Source organism: Mustela putorius, unplaced genomic scaffold (assembly GCF_011764305.1).
Source record: "Mustela putorius furo isolate JIRA1106 unplaced genomic scaffold, ASM1176430v1.1 tig00000056_pilon_pilon_pilon, whole genome shotgun sequence".
In the NCBI taxonomy this organism is placed as follows: domain Eukaryota; kingdom Metazoa; phylum Chordata; class Mammalia; order Carnivora; family Mustelidae; genus Mustela; species Mustela putorius.
The window spans coordinates 7964948-7987745 of NW_025421263.1; the positions used below are offsets into that span (position 1 = coordinate 7964948).

The 22798-nt window shown below is 38.3% G+C and overlaps 1 protein-coding gene across 1 annotated transcript in view; it reads left to right on the top strand.

Annotated features, from left to right (window-relative positions):
* Positions 1-4207: 4207 nt before the first annotated feature.
* RXFP1 (relaxin family peptide receptor 1) overlaps positions 4208-22798 on the top strand; it is a 99209-nt gene continuing 80618 nt past the window's right edge. Inside the window, exon 1 of the mRNA XM_004777317.3 lies at positions 4208-4553. Coding sequence (XP_004777374.1) covers positions 4505-4553 — 49 coding nt within the window. The 5' untranslated portion in view covers positions 4208-4504. The remainder of the gene's footprint in view (positions 4554-22798) is intronic.

Genomic DNA, 22798 nt, shown 5'->3' on the forward strand with positions numbered 1-22798 from the left:
TTACATGTGTAATCAGTGGCAAAATTGGGACTGGAATTGCCTGCCCATCTTCTACTGGTACTGCTGGAACAAGCCACCTTACTTTTCTAATCTACTTTTCCTTCCAGCATGTCGGAGATGCCCCTCGCATAAATCAGGTGGTCTCAGGTCTGCCATCAGCGGCAGACCGGTAGGATAGTGTGTTTAAGAGAACACTGGGATTGTGAAGTTAGGGCTAAGAGCATTAAATCTCCTGCAGGGTCGACCCCCATGGAGTCAGAACAAGCGGAATTGTAGGCAACTGAGCCAGGGTTAGAGGCAAGGCTTCTTGGCAGCAGAGGAGCTGATGTTCAAGCTGGGATCCTAAAGCAACTGAAGGCGATCACAGCTTAGCAAGCGCAATGCGCATGTGGAAGAAAACAGGAAACTGCAGGTGCAGGGAGCCCACAGTCTGTTGTAAATGAAACAGCAACTTCAGTTTCGAGATCCCATCCACTGGCTCAATCAACAGACGACGTTTTCCCTTTAATACTGTTGGTATTGAACCATATAGGCTCATTCCGGATAGAATGAGCCTGAAACTTGAATGTCGTTGATTACAATAGTTTGGGGGAACTGAGTAAGGCAAGGTTAATAGGAGTAGGTTCTGTACATAGTTTTCACCTAACAAAAGCCAGCAACTGATGTTCTGCATAAGATCATGATCAATGGATAGATAAAAAGATAGATATAGATAACCCTGTCCTCACCATCCTCACATTATCAACTTTACAGAGGATTGTTCAAGTCTGTTGCATACCTATTATATCCCTCAAAGGCAACACATGAATCCAAATGGGACTTGGTTGACTATCTGCTAACTGACATAATAGCTTCTGATCACTTCCGTCTAGGGTGAAATGGCTTAGGGTGAAATTCTGTATAAAATGTCTTTTGAAATACCTGTAGCTATTCATGGTTCTGTCCCAGTGCATATTTTGCCTGATATCATTCTCCAGAAGTCATTTCATTTCAAAATTGTGCAATTAATGCTAAATCGAGATGGCTAAAATTGTCTTGGTATGACTTGGAGATGATGAATATCTCAAGAGTGTTGCCTGTCTGACAGCTGTCAGTCAGGAATGGATCCATAGGATGAACAATTTGAGTGTATGCATTTTAGCCCTGGGATTGTACTTATTCTTAATTCATGAGTTGTTTACTATTGCCTGAATATCTCTACACCATGAGTCTCTGACTGAGATTTTACCAACCTCTTTCAGTTAGACTTTCCCAGGTCTGCAATCAAGCATTCAAAGGCTGTTTCCAGGATTGGAAATGATGATAGCAAATAGGCTGAGACGTGTAGACAAAAAGCCCTTAAGTGTCATGATCTAATTTTAAAATAGGATGCTGAAGAATGTATTAGTGTATTTCAGTGAATGGAAATACCATAGATTAGAAACTTGAATCTATATAGTGCACACAGATTGATGATGCTTGTCTAGGTCAACTCATTAGGTTGTCCTAAGAAGTAATTTTCAAATGAAAAGTTTTGTTATTATTCAAAGAGCCTAAGTAAGATTTTTCGAAGAGATTCCAAGGTAAGAAAGGGTGTTAACTATTAGCCCGAGTCAGCACCAAATCTAATGTGGAAAACCATGAAGTACTCAGCCCAAGAGAGGCAATGACGTTACAGAGTCTACCAGGCCCCTAGTATATGTTTATAATTGAACAATATAAACAGGAAGAGAAGGCTAAAAACATACACCATCTGTGTGCATTTAAAACACTGCAATGTATGTCCTCAACCTGCAGAAAACAAAATGAGGAAACACATTATCATTAAATTTTAAATGAGAAGAATTCTATTTTAATTATTTAGTAAAAAATCAATACTCAAATATTGTCCAGGCCAAGTCTTTTGCTATGATGCAATTGTTGTCCACCAGGAGCAAGTTTGCCCCCCAGGGGACATTTAACTATGTTTAGTGACATTTTTAATTGTCCTAACTAGGGAGTGCTATTGACATCTAGTGGGTAGAGGCCAGGGATGCTGCTAAATATTCTACCAATGCAAAAGACAGCATCTCACAATGAAGAATTTTCTGGCCCAAAATACCAATATTGCCTGCTGCAGTGTGTGGTAGAGGCACTCTATGTTCACTCCTGGGTTTTCCACCAATATACCTATACGAGATTCTTATTCCAGATTCACTGTCTTGGCTTAAAATAAGAAAGCAGTGATATTCTTAAAAAAAAAAAAAAAAGAAGAAGAAGAAGAAGAAGTCTGAAATTGTTCCTTCAGGGAAATAACTATTTTAGCAAAAGGTAACATAGTCTCAGTGGAATGAGAAGTTATTTTGAAGTTTTGCATGGATAATTTGAGATTAAAGATACAATAGATGTATATTTTGTTGAAGACTACTTCCTGGCAATTGGCCTACTGATTGTATATGTCTGCAATAATCAGCTCAGGCAAAATGCTCAAAGCTAACAAAATAACCTCAGGATTACTTTGAAAACTCAGTGTCAAGAGTCAGTGTCAAGAGCTAAACTTTATGCTGGACAATTCTCAAAGCAAGTTCCTCAGCTTTACAGTTCAGAAGCTGCCTATGGGTTCCCCTTCAGCTATTGCCCTTGATATGTCTCTCAGAATCCTTTTAGGAAACACTATTTCTAAAATAAATAAAAGGGGCGCCTGGGTGGCTCAGTGGGCTAAAGCCTCTGCCAGCGGCTCAGGTCATGATCCCAGGGTCCTGGAGACCACATCGGGCTCTCCGCTCACCAGGGAGCCTGCTTCCTCCTCTCTCCCTGCCTGCCTCTCTGCCTACTTGTGATCTCTGCCTGTCATATAAAATAAATAAAAAATCATTAACCACTTAAAACATTTCAAGTATTATTACAAAGAATAAGCACCTAATAAACACTTAAAGAGACTTAAATGAGTGTTCAAATTCAGTTAACCATAAACATTTCTACTAAAATAACAATGTCTTTATTAAATAAATCTATTGACATACAAATGACTTGTAAAGTTCAGTACCTTTTTTTTTTCCTTTCGTGGTATTAATTACCTCTACAGGAAAAAAGAAAAGTAGGGTTAATATAAACCTTGAGCCACGATTTAGAAACGGGCTTCTTTTTTTTTTTCTTTTTTTTTTTTTTAAGATTTTTTATTTATTTATTTGACAGACAGAGATCACAAGTAGACAGAGAAGTAGGCAGAGAGAGGGGGGAAGCAAGCTCCCTTCTGAACAGAAAGCCCAATGCAGGGCTAGACCCCAGGACCCTGAGATCATGATCTGAGCCGAAGGTAAGACTTAATCCACTGAGCCACCCAGGCACCCCTAAAAATAGGCTTCTTATGTTGAAGTCGATGATATAGAGATATGTAATTTAAATAGATTCTACAGGTAGAGTGATTAGGAGGCATTAACCTCACAAGACAATTTCTCCCAGCAAGGTGCTGTACAATTGTTTTAAAAATAAATTATTACACACTGCAAAATAAGAATGACATAGCCTGGTTAAAAGAGAAAGCATTGCATGGAAATGTTCTTTACATTTGCAAGCTTTTTTTTCTCTGCTGATTAAAGTCATCATCATATGAATGGCTGTCATTCAGTAATCACCTATTGTGTACTAGAACCAGACATTCAGTTTGCATAGGGCTAGACATCACTGCCACCTTGCTGAATAGATATTTTCCCCCAGAAAACCAAAGCTCAGCCAAGACAGGCACCTACACAACTAACAATTTGAATCAGACTATGATTCAAACCCAGGAAGGCTTTACTCCACAACCAATGACCTATCGTGGTCTCCACTTGTAGTAAAACTCACGAGCTCAAGAAGATTTAAGATTTGTTTTTTATTCCTTTACACAATATCCTATCATTCCAGTGCCTAAACTCAGATCACACAAAAGATTGCTATAGCTACATTTTAATTCTTGCCTTATAGTTAATTCCACAATGGCATTTTGCCCCGTGTACTTCTGTTTTTTTCCCAGTCCCAAGTCACTGAGGGAAAAAAAAATTTTTTTTTCGTTTGTAACATATCTCTTGGTTTCTTTCTCGTTGTGTGACTTTGATCAGCTCAGACATTTGTCAGTTCACACACGCCGTCATTTGTAGACTGTTGCCGGACATAGAAAAAAAGATGTTTAGAGTCAACAAGAAGAGCTTGTATGTTCTCTGTCTGAAACTTTTGCTCACTGCTCAGCTTTGTCTGTGTTGACGCTGGGGTGTGTGTGTGTCTGCTGGGCAGGGCGGAGGGGGGTGGTGGGGGTGTAAAGAAGGGTACTAAGACTTTTAGAGAAGGAGGGTGGGAGGAGAGATTCTGAGAAACAGAAAGGAAGAAAGAAAAGAATCGGGAATGGAAAGAGAGGGAGAGGAAATGAGAGAGGAAGGAGGGAGGACTGCTTTGTAGCTGCTAAGATTGCAGACAGAAATAGCACACAACCACCGTGAGCTGTGTGCGACTCAGAAACCAAGACCAAATTGTACTCACTTTTATTAATCAGTTGCTCACAAAGAAGGAAATGACACCTGGTCCTGTCTTCTTCTACATCTTAATTTTGGGTAAATACTGTAAGTATGCTCACTACTTAATTTTATATACCTTAATAATACTGTATGAACTAATCACAATTACAAATGTTTATTACTTACATTTATGCTTTTAATATAAAACTGTTTTTTTTTCTGATAAAATTGTAATCTTACTTCAGAATTATTCTTAAGTCATTTCTGGTATTTATATTGGAAACTGGAATATATTGGCAGAGGCAGTAATTAAGCAAGACTAACATGACATACAAACCTATGCTTCATAACAACCAATTTGTTTAAGCAACAATTATTTTATAAATAATTTGATACTATTTCAAGAGAAGTAGTCTTTAAAGAGATTGTGTTCAAGTAAGATGCCCATGTGAAATATCTGGTAAAGTCTACATTTATTCTGGTGTATGTGTAGTTTTAATGCTTCGTGGTCCCAGTCTTTGTGATTTGATATCATAGGTGTGCCTTCTCACTGAGAAATGCATTCATAAAACTCCTTTTTTGTTTAAAAAAGATCTCTCACTTTTCCTTGAAAGAAAAGCACAAAGCAATGAAAAGCACAGACCAAGAGCCCAAATGGGCATTTTTTGTTATAATGACAATTCTTGCTCTCTCTTTGTGTGCTATAGTTTACTTTCCAGGAAAAAAAAAAAATGTAAATCAAGAGAGTCATTTTGCATTGAACCTTACTTATAAATGGTATTATGTAAGTAGAAATAAAATGTTTATATTTCCTAGATAATAACTGATGAGAAATCCAAAGCATATCAAGAAGGAAAACTTTCTGTGGATCTGTAATACCTTCTGATGCTGGAAGGAATTAAGCTTTAACAAATTAGAGTTCACATGCATATTTACATCCCTCGATCTCTTAAAAGTTTGCAGAAGTCGGTTTTCACTAAGATAGTCTATTGACAGTGCCTCCAAGTAATTTCCCTCCGAACTCTCCCAGTTCTGATGCCCATGTCCTGCATCAAAGTGATTTTTCTTTTTTCCTCTCCTCCCTTGACCTCCAGTATGCTTTTTACTTTAATGGTCAAATGGGACAGACAGCTTCAAAACCAAGGCAACAATTCAGAATCCTAAAGAAACATTCTAGCTCCTAGCTTTCTCTGCCTCTAATCTTGGTCACTATGATTTCATTTTTCATTCCAGTTTTATTTAGAAATAATTGACATACATCACTGGAGAAGTTTAAGTCAAAAAGAATGATGGTTTGATTTATATATATTGTGAAATGATTATACAACAGGCTCAGCTAACATCTGTCTGCTTATATAGATACAATATAAAGCAAAAGAAAAAAGAATAAAGGGGAACAAATTGTTTCCTTGTGATCAGAACTCAGGATTTACTCTCTTGACACCTGTCCTGTACATCAATCACACTGAAGTGGTGGCTGTCATCATCTTGTTGGACATGACATCCTTACCACTTACTTCTCTTGTAGCTGGAAGCTGGTATCTTTTGACCACCTTCCTTCACTTCTGCCAGCCTCCACTCCTCCCCCATTATTTCTGGTAACCACAAGTGTTATCTCTTTTTTCCATGAATTTATTTTGAGACTTTCCTTTTTTTTTTTTTTAAGGTTCCACATATAAGTGAGATCATACAGTATTTGTCTTTCACTGTCTGCCTTATTTCACTAAGCATAATGCCTTCAAGGTCCCTCCGTGTGTCATAAATACTAGAATTTTCTGGGTTTTATCACTGAATAATATCCCATAGTGTTTGTGTATACACACACACATATATATATGTATATATGCTTATATATATGCCCCCGCTTCCTTATTCCCTCAACCATGGATGGACACATAGTTTGTTTCCATGTCTTGGCTATTGTAAATAATGCTGCTATGAATACCAGGGTGCATATTAACAAAGTGCATCATATTAACGAGTTAAGGTTTTCATTACCTTTAGATATATTTCCAGAAGTGCAGTTGCTGGATCATGTAATAGCTCTATTCTTAATTTTTTGAGGATACTTCCATAGTGGCTATGCGAGTTTGCAATTCCACCAACAGCGTTCAGGGATTCCCTTTTCTCCACATCCATGCCAGCTTTCTTATCTCTTGTCCTTTTAATGACAGCCATTCCAAAATGTATGAGGTGGTATCTCATTGTGGTTTTGATTCACATTTTCCTAGCATAGGACTAGTAATGTTGACCATCTTTTCATGTACCTATTGGCCCTACATATGTCTTCTTTGGAGAAATATCTATTCAGGTCCTTTGCCCATTTTTTAATTGGGTTATTTGGATTTTTGCTATTGAGCTATGTGAGTTCTTGTTATGTTTTGAATATTAAGCCTGGGTCAGATATACAATTTGCAAATCTTTTTCCCATTCTGGATGTTTTCTTCTCATTTTGTTGATGGTTCTCTTTGCTGTGCAGAAGCTTGTTAGCTTGGTGTAGTTCTACTTGTTTCTCTTTCATTGTGTTGTTTGTGCTTCAGGTGCTATACCCAAAAAATCACTACCAAAATCCATACCCAAGAGCTTTGTTTCTCTGTTTTCTCCTAGACGTTTCATGGTTTCAGTTCCTACATTTAAGACTCATTACCCATTTTCCTAAGTAGAGCCAAAAGCCCAATTGTAAACCATCACTAAAAATTGAGTGTTTCTCATTACAATCCAAGCATTTAAGCTACTAGAGTTTTTAATATTTGTAGCCAAAACACTCAAAAATCAATAACATTTTATTGTTCCCTATTCCATTTCAATGAAATGAAAAGGTTAAATAAGCCAAAGGAATACTTCCAAGTTAAGCATTCTAATATGGAAAATGGAATTCGAATATGAGGAATTCAAGGATATGTAATAGGTGCTCATGGCAGGTTGAAAAGCAACTTTAGCTAATGTGTTACTAGCCAATTCAACTGAGTAAAAGAAAGTTCCCTGTTTACATATTCTCTTTTGTTAAAAAACAAAAAACTACTTTCATGAACAGAAAACAAAAAGTAAATGATAATGATGATGATGTCAAAACCTTCCAACTTTTTAAAATTTAAGTTATCTTGTGATTTAAAAAAAAATTTTTTTTGACATTGTGTGTGAGTAAAGGGTCCAATTTCTCATCCTTCCACACCATCTGCAAAAGATAAAGGTACAAACATCTGATGCAGAGTTTGGCAAGCAGGATTCCTGGCTGTAGGGTGTCAAAGAGTGGGGAGGGAAGAAGGGCATTTGGCAGGAACCTCCAATTAACAACCCACACCCATAATTCACTTCCTACTTTATCTCACCATTCAACTCCACCAAGAGAGGATTTTCTATGCCCAAAGCAAAAGAAGTCAACAACTATGTAGGGACAAATCTTAAATCTCTGTAAATACCTGTGTTGGTTATTGTTTGTTTGTGTTTGTTTCTTTGTTTGTTTGTTTTTTAATCCACTCTCCTATTGCCTGAGAAAGGCTATGGGATTTCCTAGAAGATTGCTGGCTCAAGGTGCTTCGGAGCACCCCCATGTATTGGTCCTAAGATTTGCAGCAATGACTTACCCTCGCAAGCCTTAGTTTGTAAAATTGTAATAAAATTTTTCACCCTACCCACACCCCAGAGCCCTTATGGCTGCTTCTTTATTACATAAATTACCTCCTTGAATCCTTAGAACAACTCTATTATGTAGAATGAAACAAACAACGAAGGCAAGACCCAAGGACATTCAGTACCTTGTCACAAGATTCAGGCTCATAAATAATAACAAGACTTGAGATTTGAATGCTTTTAAAGCCTATACTCTTTCCACTAGACCATGAACACTCTGAGAGATCGTGTGTGTAAAGACAATAGCAATTATTAGTTATCTTTTCAACCAAAAATGCCTATTGAATGCCAGTTACCTTAATAAGCATGAGACTTAAGGGTGACTACAGTATGATCCCTGCTCTGAAGGGGAGAATGGAGAAGACAGAAAGTTAATCTAGGATTACCAATGAGACAAGGGCAAAAACCTATGTGTACACAGGTTGGGGCAACATTAAGATTTAGAAAAGGTTTTCTTTCACCCTTGAGAATTTCTAATTCTCAAAAAATTCCTCTGTCTGTAGTCTAGTTAGCTATATTGTGCTGGTGTTGATTTATTAGTTTTGATAATGTACTGTGGTTATGTAATATTTTACCATTAGGGGAAGTTGGGTAAAGAGTACATAGGACCTCTCTGTGCTATTTTTGCAACTTCTTGGGAGTCTATAATATTTCAAAATTAAGAGTTAAAAAACAATCCCCAGGAAGAATTGTATCTGAAATCCTTACCAGCAAATGCTTTACTTATTACCTAAATAGTATCATTCAACAAAAACAATCATTTTACTTAATACTTCAGAGAGACAGGGAACCAGTGAGGAACTAGGAACCAGAAGAAGCCCAAACATAAACTTGATCCACTGCAGTGTTTGCCAAGAACTGATCCAGCTGGGAAAGTCCTCACTTTTAGATTCCAAGTGGATATTCACAAGACAATCTGGGCTTCTTCTTAGGTCTTACAACAGGTATATCTTCTAGCAATTTTTCTCTAACCATTAAGAAGGAGAAAGGAAGTGGTTTTCCCAGAACAGACCATCAGGATATGAAAAAAGAATACTGACCTATTTACCCATCTCCAAAAGATGAGAAAATAAACTCTCCAATATGCAGACTACAGAATTATCTATTATTCCACTCAATATTTTTGAAGGTTACTAATACTTTTCATATTATTTTTTCTTTGAGTTTGGAATCATATTTTTAAATTTTAAATAGAAAATTAACAATTCTGTGCAAATACATCATCATCATCTACATAAAGAGAAACAAAGTACTGCATTTGTGAACAAATAGTTTTCCGAACATAATTTCACACATGAGGACAAACTTGTTAAACTGAAATGTGCTTGGAATTGGGTGTTCTATTTAGGTGTTGTTGTTGTTTTTTTTTTAATTTTTTTTGTCTGAAAAATTATAAACATTTATACCATTTTGATTTCAAGCACTATGATTGTGGTTATAATTGTAGTTGTTATATTTACCATTAAATGAGAGCTTTCCATGGACCATGAACTATGTACTAAGTGCTTTATAAACATTATCTGATTTTATGCCCATAAAAGCCTGAAGAGATATTCTCATTTTGCAAAAGAGGAAACAGAAAATGAGAAATACTGAGTAGCACGCCTGGGATCATTCCCTAGTAATTGTTGCAAAAGAGATTTCATTCCAAGCCTATCTCCTTGAAAAGCCTGTGTTAGTAAAACATGATTCGGTTCTAATATTTTCTAATACTATGATATCTTTAAATTAAAACAGTCCTTTATAAATTGATCTATTGGGGAGGGTATGTGCTATGGTAAGTGCTGTGAAGTATGTAAACCTGGCCATTCACAGACCTGTACCCCTGGAGCTAATAATATATTATATGCTTATAAAAAAACTTAAAAAATTATTTAAAAAAAAAGATTGTCTGATCTAACTCACTTGCCTTGAGACAAGTTAGCTACATCCCCATGTTAGAGATTAAACAATAAAGAAATATTGACCAGTCCAAAATCACAAAACTGGTATATCCAAACAAAAACAGAGTTTGCACATTGGGGAGGGTATGTACTATGGTGAGTGCTGTGAAATGTGTTAACCTGGCTGTTCACAGACCTGTATCCCTGGGGCTGGTAATAAATTATATGAATTAAAAATTTTTGGGGGTGCCTGGGTGGCTCAATGGGTTAAGCCTCTGCCTTTGACTCAGGTCATGATCTCAGGGTCCTAGATCGAGCCCCGCATGGGGCTCTCTGCTCAGCAGGGAGCCTGCTTCTCCCCTCTCTCTCTGCCTGACTCTCTGCCTACTTGTGATCTCTATCTGTCAAATAGATAAATAAGATCTTTAAAAAAAAAAAAAAAGTACCAATAAATATTTACTCAATTCCTAAGTTAGCCTACCTCTCCATCCTCCTGAGTATATTCTCCCCTCCTTATCCCCACAACTCCAGCAACTCTATTTCTTGTCCTGCACATAAGGATCAGGTACTTTCTTATCCTCTTCAATTTTATATATTTTCACCCATTATTCTGATCAGAACTACCAAAAGCTTTTTTCTTCTTTGGAGATAAACAGGAATCAACAAGTCATCGATATTTTAAATTTGGCTTTTATTGTCTATCACAGTAATGCCAAAAGCCAAGTTAAGAAGAAAAAAAAATAGTATCAAGTGAGATCTCCTGTTACTCATGTTAGAAATTGCTATTTTCTGGGGGGCACCTGGCTCGCTCATTGAGTTAAGCATCTGACTCTTGATTTCAGCTCAGGTCATGATCTCAGGGTTGTGAGATCAAGCCTCATGCGGGGCTCCATGCTGGTCGTTGAGCCTGCTTATTTAAGATTCTCTCTCCTGCTCTTTTTTCCACCTCCCCACGACTCCCCTCCCCGGTGCACACATTCTCTCAAAAGAAGAAATAAACAGTTGTATTTTATAATAATTTGACTGTTTGATTTTTTTTTGCTAAGTTATTCATTTTATAATTATTTCAGTATTACCTAAATTAACTAGATTCACCTTATTTCTTAAATCTTCTATAATAACAAATCTGTCTTTTTTTAAGTAATCAGTACTCTCAAAAAAAAAAAAAAACCCTCTGAGAATTAGTCTTTGTGAGGACTCTCGGGGATTTTGCACCTGCTGCTGTACAACATGTGGAGTCCTTGCTTCTGGCAATTGTCCCAGCTCCTCTCTCCACCCTCTGTCTCCATTATTCCTCCTCAATTTCCCCTCAATATTGTCCCTGGAACTCAAGTTCTCCTTCCATAGTGCAGAACAACACAGTTCTCTGGCCTCAGCTCCTGTCTCCAAACTCAACTCCAGGTCCATCTCTAGTCAAGGCGCTCAGTTTAACAAAATGCCCCTCATATGGTCAGCTACAAAAAAGGAAAGCAGATAATCTTGTAAGTTCTTTAGCAGTAAGATTCACCCTTCTTAAAAGGCAGCTAAGAGTTAAAATATTTATTTTGTTTTTATTGAAGAACTGAATATGCATTTGAACTGAGAGGTTGTACAATTGCATGAGCTAATTCATTAAAACATCTAATTATGTTGCTGTCCCTTAACCATCATTTCTCTTAACTGATATACTTAGAGAAAAATACTCTGTTCTGTTTCCAGCATCTGAGTCTCCAGTGAATCGCTATCTAGTTAGTTTCATCTTACGTCTCTCAAATACTTTTTTAATAGAAGTTTCATATAATTAGGCTTTCGAGTTCAAGAGAAAGTCAAAGTTTCTAGAGTAGCAAGTTCTCATTCTTTTTTTTTTTAAGACTTTATTTACTTATCTGACACACAGAGATCACAAGTAGGCAGAGAGGCAGGCAGAGAGGGGGAGGGAAGCAGGCTCCTCGCTAAGCAGAGAGCCTAATGCGGGGCTCGATCCCAGGACCCTGAGATCATGACCTGAGCGGAAGGCAGAGGCTTAACCCACTGAGCCATGTGCCCCACAAGTACCCATTCATTACATACAAAGACACTGAAGTCATATAGCTGTGTTCCCTTTTGTTGTCTGAGGTATTATTCTTTACTCACCGTTACCATATGGTTTCACTTACTTGTGGAGCATAAAGAAGAACATGGAGGACATGAGGAGATGGAGAGGAGAAGGGAGATGGGGGAAATCAGAGGGGGAGACAAACCATGAGGGGCTGTGGACTCTGAAAAATAAACTGAGGGTTTTGGAGGTGAGGGGGGTGGGGGGTTGGGTGAACCTGGTGGTGGGTATTAAGGAGGGCACATGTTGCATGGAGCACTGGGTGTGGTGCATAAACAATAAATTTCATAAAAATGAAAAGAAATAAAATGAAAAAAACTTAAAAATAAAAAGTAAATTTTAAAAAATGGGCCTCCAAATTTCATATGTAGGACAAGAAGGGCAGGAAATATGAGAGGCGTACAATATCACCTTAAAGTAGAGAGAAACTACACTGAGGTTATTAAAATAAATTACTTATCCACTAAAATCCTGGCCTCCAAGACTAAGACTTTGCCAGTATACTGAGCTTAATATAATCATTATTCACTTACCTGCCTAGAGATAAACCTCTTAAATCATTCTCACAACCAGGTAGAGAATGGGCAGGGAGAGAAGAGTCTGATCACATCTCTCCAAGTCCATGCCTGCAGTCAGACCCTAAGGAACTTCTATGACAGCGGCTTTTATCAATCTCGGAGTAGATTAAGATCCAGCAGATGCTTTCATTATCTGTATTCCCTCTCCAGTCCATGCTCCCATGTTCTTCCTCAGACAACTAAATTGGTTTTAAATATTTATTTACTTATTTTAGAGAGAGCAAGAGAGCAAAAGCATGGGGAAGGGCAGAGGGAGAGGAAGAGAAGCAGACTCCCCACTGAGAGTGGAGCCCGACTCATGGTTTGATCTCCAACCTGCGATCATGACCTGAAACCATGAGTCAGACGGTTAGCCGACTGAGTCACCTAGCACCCCACAACGAAATTGTCTTCAGAGATACAGGCCCAGGGCACCTGGGTGGCTCAGTGGGTTAAGCCTCTGCCTTCAGCTCAGGTCATGATCTCCCGGTCCTGGGATCGAGTCCCGCATCAGACTCTCTGCTCAGCAGGGAGCCTGCTTCACCCTCTCTCTCTGCCTGCCTCTCTGCCTACCTGTGATCTCTGTCTATCAAATAAATAAAATCTTAAGAAAAAAGAAAAAAGATACAGCCCTTTCCATTGTATGCCCTGTAGATACTAAATCTGGCCCTTGGAGCCGTGCCTCTAAGATGCGGGAATCGGAGGATTGCTATGCAGGTGTCCACTAAAGCTGTGGTGGGAGAAACTTTGTCAACTCCTCAAGAGTAATTTATAAACTATTAGAATCTTCCAGACATTTCTAGTTTTCAGACAGATGCTTTCTTTTCTCTAGGTACACCCAAATAACTTGGACATCAAATACCTATAATACCTAAACTTAACCTCATCCATCCCCTCTCCCCCAACAAAAAAGAATACCGTGACTTCTGACTTCTATCTTTCTGCCTGCGCTGAGGTGCCAGAGAGGGCAGATACAGTCGAGACCGTGTTCATGTTGAAGAGAGTCACCCTAAATTGCTTTTTTCAGTTCTCACCCCACCTCAGCACACACAATTTCCTGAGATGGAATAACATGTTTTCCGACTTCACGGAGATTGAAAGGACACTTAGAGAAGCAATGCGAGGCATCTTCACTGCTGTGCGAAGCTACCCAAAGGCATTAGCAATTTATGATTTTGTAGCAAATAAGTCCGACACTGGTAGTAAGCTACCTGCTACCATGCCAGTCTGGTATCCTCTTTATCCTGTGGGGTGAGGTGGTCTTTGCATTGAGATGAAGTGGGTATGGGAAAATTGAATGCGTCTCCCTGGCCTTTCCTACTTCCCTCAGGCTTTGATCCTGCTGTGTTCACTTTCTCCTCCTTTTCATCTCTCTCACCTACAGTCCACTTAGTGCCAACTGGAATCAGCAGCATTTCCTTGCCTGGCCTCCAAGATGCCCAGATATTGCTTTCCTATTCTAATCTACCACTTCCTCTAACCCCCCTCACCACCACCTGATTTCTCCTTTTCTCGTCTCTATTCCTCAGCCGCACCATACCTCTTGACGTAACACACACCAAGAGAAACTCCAGCCTCTCGGTCCCCAGTCTTGCAACCTGAATTCTTATTTCTGCCTACCTCTAATCCTTGAGATCCCCTCCTCATGAGTTAGGAGGTTCATAGAGGAGAGTTTCCTATTAAACACACTTTCTGCAGGTAATATATGCCCCCATTTTGCAGTTACCTGTTCTCAGGGACTTTATGGCTAATATTTGCCTCATTCAGTAAGGCGGTTCCAACATCTAATCCTCACAGAGTAAGGAAGCTATCACCCTGCGGGTTCCTCTAGGTATAGTCATTCAAACAAATAAATCTTACTTTATAGATTTGAAATTGAAATGTTAGCAAAACATGCTGTTGGACACAAAGTGACAAATTTTGTTGCATCACCACTTCCTCATGAACAAAATTTATAAATGTACATGCCTGGATCTCCTGAGAGACATCCCATAAGCTACTGCACAAAGCTGTTTTGAAAGCTTGTATCCAGGTTTCATGACACAGATATAAATTAATGAAAATAACTGATTACATTCTCAGGTGCATCAGGCACCAGCTTCGGAGAGCACAATTGGTGCTGCCAGGACATACACCCAGAGAACCTCTGGTCCTTGTCTTTCCTTTCCAGCCTCTTCTCTCCTCCAGCTCACCCTCGGCCTTCTGATATTTTAATAGGCTTTTCCCAGAGCGGGCTAGAAATATTTGACTCATTTTCAATGGTCTAGAAGATATGCCATTTTTGCTTTCCTAGTTGTGGCTGATTTGTTGGAAACTGCAAAACTGCTTCGTGGTTTATAAATGTTTCTCCTTTCTCACCCATTTCCAGCTTAGACAAGAAGACGTCATCATTCATGCTTTCTGTTAGATTCTCTTAACCTCCACTTAACCTCCCACTTTGTGTTAAAATCAAGAGAGGTGACTAGTTTAGCTAAGTTAAATTTAGATTTTTATTTCTCCCCTTCTGCCTGTAACCCTCGCCTTGATCTTGAAAGCTCCCTGGAAAGAAGGATTGTTTTTGTTTGTTGAAATTCAATAACTTTTCTCAGCAACTGAGCATTCATCCCCAGAGTTGACCTAAAATAATATAGCAAATCATTTGTCCATCAAATCCATTTTAATGGGAAAAAAAATCTATACAAATCTTTTTGTATTGCTGCTGGCTCTTGGCATCTCTTTCAAAGTTTCTATGTTGGTAATATATAGCGGGTTCAATATTATTCTCATGGTCCATTATAGTCATTACCTGGGAGGAGCTGCACAAAGAAATTAAATAGACTTATTCCCTTCCCTCTAGAAGTTCACAATCTATGACAGCTTTAATGTCTGTCTTATAAGATAGATCCAAATAGGCATAGGCTAGAATTATTAATTTAAAGATGTGAAGAGATAGGTCAAGACCAAACATTTTGTCATGATTAAATCCCCTTGACATTTTGCCTTTGGTTCAGCTCTAATGAATACCTGAATAGATAACTAAGGAATGAATGCGGTACTGATCAAGAAAAATGGAACTTAACAAAGCAGTGTGTCGTGAAGGAGTCCAAGGAAGAATGATGCTACGTCGCATGGAATAAAAATAAGGGGTGTTTGCAGACCGAGAGTAAGTGCTGAGAGAGAAGAGAATTCAGTGAAATCTCCCAGCAGTCCATGATGGAGAGGCAGCAGAAGGAACAAGCCGAGGCAGGATGTGTTGGTGATGGTGTTAGTGTAACCTGTATAAAGCTGTTATATGTGATCCAGTGTCGGAATGGGTTCACATTTAATGAAGCTCATACAGAACAAGGCATTCACCTTTACTCATGCCTCTGAAAAGATTTAAAGAATCATCCAGGCATGTACATTTAAAGACATCCATTCCGGAGTCTTACTTAAATAGCATGTAAGCTCTTCTCTAGATTTCTTTTCCTCCAGATTTCTCTCTTTGATGCAAGACCATGTAGACCCCTCCTGCCTCCTTTCCCCCATCACTCAGCCCTCACTCCTGATACAACACACTCCTCTGCCACACAGTCTCTTTGCACACAAAATCCATTTTCTATTCTGACCACTTTTTTCAGGAAAATTCATCTTTCAGTATTGGGGGCTTTTTCTTGCCCCCAGGAAGTAGAGGGTAGGGGAGGAGTTCAGAGAAGAAAGTTAAAAGGCAATGCCAACATTATTGCTCATGAAATTTAAGGATTCAGGAGAAGGTGTATACTATTACACCTTCTATATTACACATATAGACACACACACAAACACACAGAGTAATAGCTTTGCCCCACCATTAATATTAAGTATATCAAAACCAGATGGGGGGTATAATATACAAATTTTCATTTTTAAGGCACAAATCTCAGATGTGCAAAGTTGAAATTTTGTTTCTGTGACTAAACTCAGAGCTCATGACTCCCACAAAAAAAAAAAAAAAAAAAAGATAGACATTTAAATTTGCTAATTCAAAGCAGCTTCGTTTAAGAATTGGCAACTTTATCTTTAAAGTACAATCTTAATCCCTTAAGAATTGTTACCCATTCCACCCACGTAGCAGGTGGGTTCAGAGGAAGCTTGGAAGGCACTTCCTGCATGGAAGTGGAGGGCAGGTGGAGGGATGAACATCTGCAGCAACTTTGCCAGCTCCATGTGAGGTTTAGCTCCCCTGTCGGGTGTTGGCACCAGCACTCGCCAAAGCGTTCAAACACATCCTTATTCTCCAGCTGGCAGGGCCGGGTAATCCACATGCTTCTTTCTCTCTCCATTGACCGTGTGCTCATAGCCAACCTTCTCCGGAGAGCATAGGAAACCCTCAAATGGCCTTCACCTGTCAGAAGCCCAGGGAGATTCAGGGCTGACTCAGACCCTGTTTTAGCTTACCTCGCCACCACAGCTCCCCACGCCCCTCGTATCACATAGGACATGTGTCTTCTGCTAGAGACGTGCCCTTGCCTTGTGCTGCAAATTAGGATTTGGGACAAGAATCACCTCTGTATGGGCAACCCCCCAAGCTCTCTCTGTAATTTCTACCCCCCCCCCCTCTTCCCCAAAGGAATTTTAGATTCCAAGCTGACAGGGTGTTTCATGCTCACATCTTGTTCCCACCAAGTTCAAGAAAACAGCTTTGAGAGTATCACACATGCTTACCCACCTCTATAGGTTGGGGAAACATTCAGTTCTCTGAGTCCTTCAGTATTTGGTCTTGACTGTCAAAACCAGGAGGGTCACATTCAAAGAAATGAATAAAAAGGAAAAATATGCTCTCTCAAGTATCTGGCTTTTGCAGTTCAAAGGCATGACTTTTAAGCTTTGGAATTCAGGCAAGAATTTGACTATTCCAGAAAGGCCCTTCTGGACTCTACCTTCTTTGAGCAATAAAGGACAGTCCAATTGCCCTGTATTAGTGGCAGAAGGTAAAAAAATGAATAACTAAGAAAGAAGAATATTTGGATATGTGATAAAAGCATGCAGCATTTGATAAGCAGGAATTATATATATAAAACCATAGTAATTTGAAAAACTGATTACGATGCCATATTTTAGTAAAATAGGAAATCTTTGAGAATTTGCAAAATATTTAATGTCAAATATTTACCTAGATTTCCCAATAATGGTAAGTGGGTAAAGTGAATATACATGTTTATTCTCACTTTTGGCAAATTCTAAAGGAAAATCAGATTATTCACAATTTAAATAATGGCAAATAGTGTTACTTTATCAAAGGAATATCTTCATTTGGTGTTTGGCTTTTTTTTTTTTTAAAGTCACATGAAAATGTACCTATTCTACCTGGATTCTAACCCAAATATTATGACTACATCCTATATTCTCGCTAGTACCATTTCTTCCCACCTTTTCATTCTGTTATCCAAGCCAGTTCCTCTTATTATACTTACACCTATCTTTTACATAATTTTTATTTTTAATCTCTTTGCCCTACATTTTACTATATGTTTTCTTTTCCTGTTGTTCTAACCAACACTGATCATAATATTATAGATGAAAACACCAAAATATAAAAGAATTATTTAAATTGTGAAAAATCCAAAATCATTGTGCTTACCTAATAACTTTCTTCTAATAGAATGTGTGGAACAATAGAGTTTGTGCTTAACAGTAGGAAGGAACCAAGAGTAGTTTGCATGGCTCTCTCAACACCAGAAGCTGCACTATCACAAATGCTCTTCTCCAGTTGGTCCCCAGGAACCTACACTACTTTTAAACTTATTCTGGGGAAGTTGCTGCAAACGTTTAATATATATTATAATGTGCTATATTCTATGTACTTAGATACATAAAATGTGCCAGACCAAAGTTACCATCTTCTGATTATTAACATGAATTATTTATATTACTAAAGTAACTAGAATCAGTTACATTATTGAAGTTCTGGTTGAAGATAAATACTTGCAGGTATTGTCTAATTAAATCCACACATGAATCCTGGAGGGTAAATGTGTGCTCATCTCTCCACATGAGGGACATGTGTGCCCACACATGGGACTGACGCAGATTGAGGAATTTGCTAAGATCACTGGCTCCTAAGTGCTTAATTTAGAATTTGAACTCAGATATATCTGACACCCAAGTTTTAGTTCTTTCCACTCCTCATATAAACACCCAAATCATGAGACATAATTATTCCATATTGTCTCTCATTTTATAAAACAAACATTTTTATTCCCAATTATAGAAGAGCAAACTGATCAAGCAAGTTGAACTCAGTTCGGATCCACCACTGACTGTCTCCTAGGGAAAAGGAGAAGTCACTGGCAGGCACAGATAGAGTGTGGGCAAAGCCACAGAGGCAGGAAAGGGTATGCTATGTACAGGAAATGATGAGAAGTTGGGATAGTTTAAGAATAGTGCAGAAGCAAACGCTTGCAGATAAAGTTACAAACGATCATTAGAACCAGATTATAAAGTCTTTGTAAGCCGCTCTCAAGAATGGACTCTGGACTATAGTACATAAGAGATTGTAGCAGAAGTTATGCATAAAATGCTATAGTGAGATGGATTGTTTTGGAAGTTACTCTGGCAACTTACCAAAAATGATCTAGAATGTGAAACACTGAAAACAATCCCTAAAAGAAGTGTCCACAGCACTCGAGTCACTAGAGAGGCAGAGGCTATGACCAAGTCAAGTCTGCTGCTGGTGTTTACATTGTTTTCATAGAACCTTAATATATTTTTAATATATTTTCTCCCTGACTTGTACCTATAAAATACACAAAATATGTGTGGAATACAAGACAAAGTTTTTGTCTACTACGCTGATTATAATATGACTGGCTTTTTTTGACATTGTACTCCACAAATATCCAATAATTATCCCTACTTCTAGCTCCCAAAAAAGTCTTTTGATCCACTCTATGCCTGTATTTACATGTTTCCTATTTTTCTTGTGTTATTTTCTCACTGTTTTCTTTAAGAGCATAAAGTTTTTGGATCCAAATTAAAAATAAGGCAAAAGACAAAACACAATAGAAAACATTGTAAGAAACATACATGCAATAATGGACAATGTGTTTATTTGAACCCAATGGAAAGTACTATCTAGAAGTACAATCTCTACTCCTTAATGAATAAGTAACTTTGTCACACAAAGCTGTTACTAAGAAAGTGTCAGTAAACAAACTTAAGGGATTTTACTCAGAACTCACAATACACAGTAACCTCACAGTAGCGGGAAAACAGTATCGATTTAAATAATGTAAAATATAGCATTCACAGCGCCAAGGCATATCTGTAAGATATAATTTTATTCTTTGTTTTAATATATTTGTGTTTTAATGAGTAACACTACACATGATAAGTTTGAAGCACAAGGGTACAATTCATTATTTTATTTCTTAGAGTTTCCTTGATGAAGGTCACAGTAAGAATAGGGTGAAATGGTGCTGAAAGTTTAGGGCACGTTACTGATTAGGCATCAGAGATGCCTTCAACCCTCAGCACATTTCTAGTCTCCCTAAAAACTGTATATCCATGGTCATGCTATTTAGAAAAATAGCTTGCCCAGGACCTTTTCAAAATAAGAGTATATTTTATTATTCCTGCAAGCATCGAGCTAAAGGAGATAGAGTGAATTAGCCAGTTAGTTAGATCGTGGTGATAAAAGGGATACACAGCTTCTTTTGCAGATATTGTAAACATTATATAAAAACCATTGCTAACAGCTTCTGTGACTAGAGATGTTATAATCAGTAGTCACAGAAAACTAAAAAATAATTTCTATATATTTATGAAAAAACAAAAGATTCACTTTCAGTTGGACAAACCTTTCCACTGGATAAATTACTCTCTGGTATAAATTAAATGCATGTTTGGAAACTACATTAACTCTTGAAAATGACATAGTCAGAAAACCGCATACATTCTGGAGTTGGAATATGTGCGTACTACATAGGGTTTACAGTGGTGAGCTGAAGGAATGCCACACATCGAGAACGCACAAAGTTTTCTTTACGGTTTTCCTAAGAGTAAGTTCCATGCCAATTTGTCAATCTAGGAACACTTAGCTTTTGGATTTCTGTTCACTTGATTAATTCAGATTTATATTCTAGATTCAAAATTTAAAATCCAGCCTCTCTTTAGGATTTTTACCACCATTTGATGACAGATTACAGCTGTGATAAATACAGTATTATTTCACCACTAGCTATACCAAAGAGCTAGTCAAATTTCAAACATTTCTCCTTGCAGCTCTTTCTTCCCTTAATTTTCTGTTCCTTTCATCCTTTCTTCCCCTTGCCCATACACACACACACACACACACACACACACACACACATCAGTCTAGTCTTTCTATAGATAGAAATTGTGGTCCCTATAGTTGCTATGAGTCTGGTAAAAGAGGTCATGTCCTTTGAAGAAACAAAGATTTGGTGGCTATACAAGGATCAGGCCCAGGATGTGTTTGGGACATTTACAGAAATAGGGTCCTAACTAGCTAAAGCCAGAGTCTGGAAAAAGAGCCACAGACATCTTTATAGTCTATACTAATACTATTAATATCTAATACTATTCTAAATGTTTCAAATACATGGACAATTATTCATTCTCCCTTTCCTTTGACTAATTTTTTTTAGTTCCTACAATAACCAATACAAGCATCAGAAATCAATGGCGTGCAAAACAAAAAAGATGCCTTGCCTATGGGAATTTACATTCTAGGGATGATATTCAAATAGTGAAAAGAGGGCCTTTGGTGGCTCAGTGGGCTAAGCATCTGCTTTTGGCTCAGGTCATGATCCCAGGGTCCTGGGAACAGGTCCCCACATTGGGCTCCCTGCTCAGCGGGGAGTCTGCTTCTCCCTCTGCTCCGCCCCCTTGCTCATGCCCTCCCGCTCTCTCTCTCTATCTCCTTTGCTCTGTGCATGTGCAGAAATAAATAAATAAATCTAATTTTTTTTAGATAAACTAATAAATAAAATGTCCCTGATAGTATAAGTGTTGTGAAGAAGAGGAAGGGGGAAAAAAACAGTGTAATAAGGTAGTCACTAGCAAAGAAGGTAAAGAGACTCGAGTTAGAGTGATCCCGGTTCCTGCAAGGCACGGATATTTATGCTGAAACCTGAGCTACGAGCAATAGTCAGGAAAGACCCGGGGAAGAACAATCCAGACATCCAGGTGGATAGAACAGCTAACTCAAAGACTCTAAAGTAGGAACAAACAGCCCATCGAGAGGACAGTTAATATGGCTAAAATTAATTGAAGCAGGAAAAGTGTAAAGAAACTAAATCAGTAAATAAGAGTGGCTCACTCATGTAAGGTCAAAAGAGGAGGGTAAAGAGTTTGGATTTTTATCCTAAGAATAATGGGGTGACATTATCAGTTTTGAAAGAGGGTATTTTTGTGATCTGATTTCTTTTTGAAAGATCCCTCTGGGTAATATACAGAGAACAGGTTAAAGAGAAGCAGGAAGTCTAGGTGAGAGAGAACTTCAGCTAAGGAAAGACCGTGGCAGACCCTATAAGGGGAAGAAAGAAGCTGAGATCAGGATACACTGGCATATTCAGGATAGCAGTGAAGAGAAAGTCACCAGTCCTTGCTAAAGGATCATAAAGGGAGGTGAGGGACACAGAGAAAGAGAATCCTTTATCCCTAAAATATGAGAGGAAGCAAAAGGAATTAAAAGAGTCAAAGATAGCTGAGGGAATTTTCTTTTCAAGGAAAGAAGAATATGTAGGAAAATTGCCATGTGAAGTATAGATTCTCTGTTTAGTCATTCAATTCTGGAGGCATGATGCTTTCCCTTACCTGCCACAGATGAGCATCCAACCCATTTATCAGTCTAATGAGCTGGTACAGATGGGCACGTCAGCAGGCAGCCACTCAGAGGGAGCCCAGCTGGCAACAGCCATACTAGAGTATGACCAAGGAAGAGAAGACAAATCCTTTCTCACTATCTAACCTGGTGACCTGAATTAGTAACCATCTCCCAGTAGAGGCTTCATCTTAATTTGAGATTGCAGCCTGGACAGAAATAGGCAATCAGGCAGTCAACAACACAAACAGATACCCACAGAGAGCCACCTCATTAGAAACCAATTGTGAAAGGTTTGAGGGTGGGGTGCCCTACAAAAGATTAAGGAGAGTATTAACTAATTCCTGATAGACATCAATAAGAAAAGAAAGATATAAACAATATCTACTTGTTATCAGGAGGTCTTAGCATCAAAGTGGGGT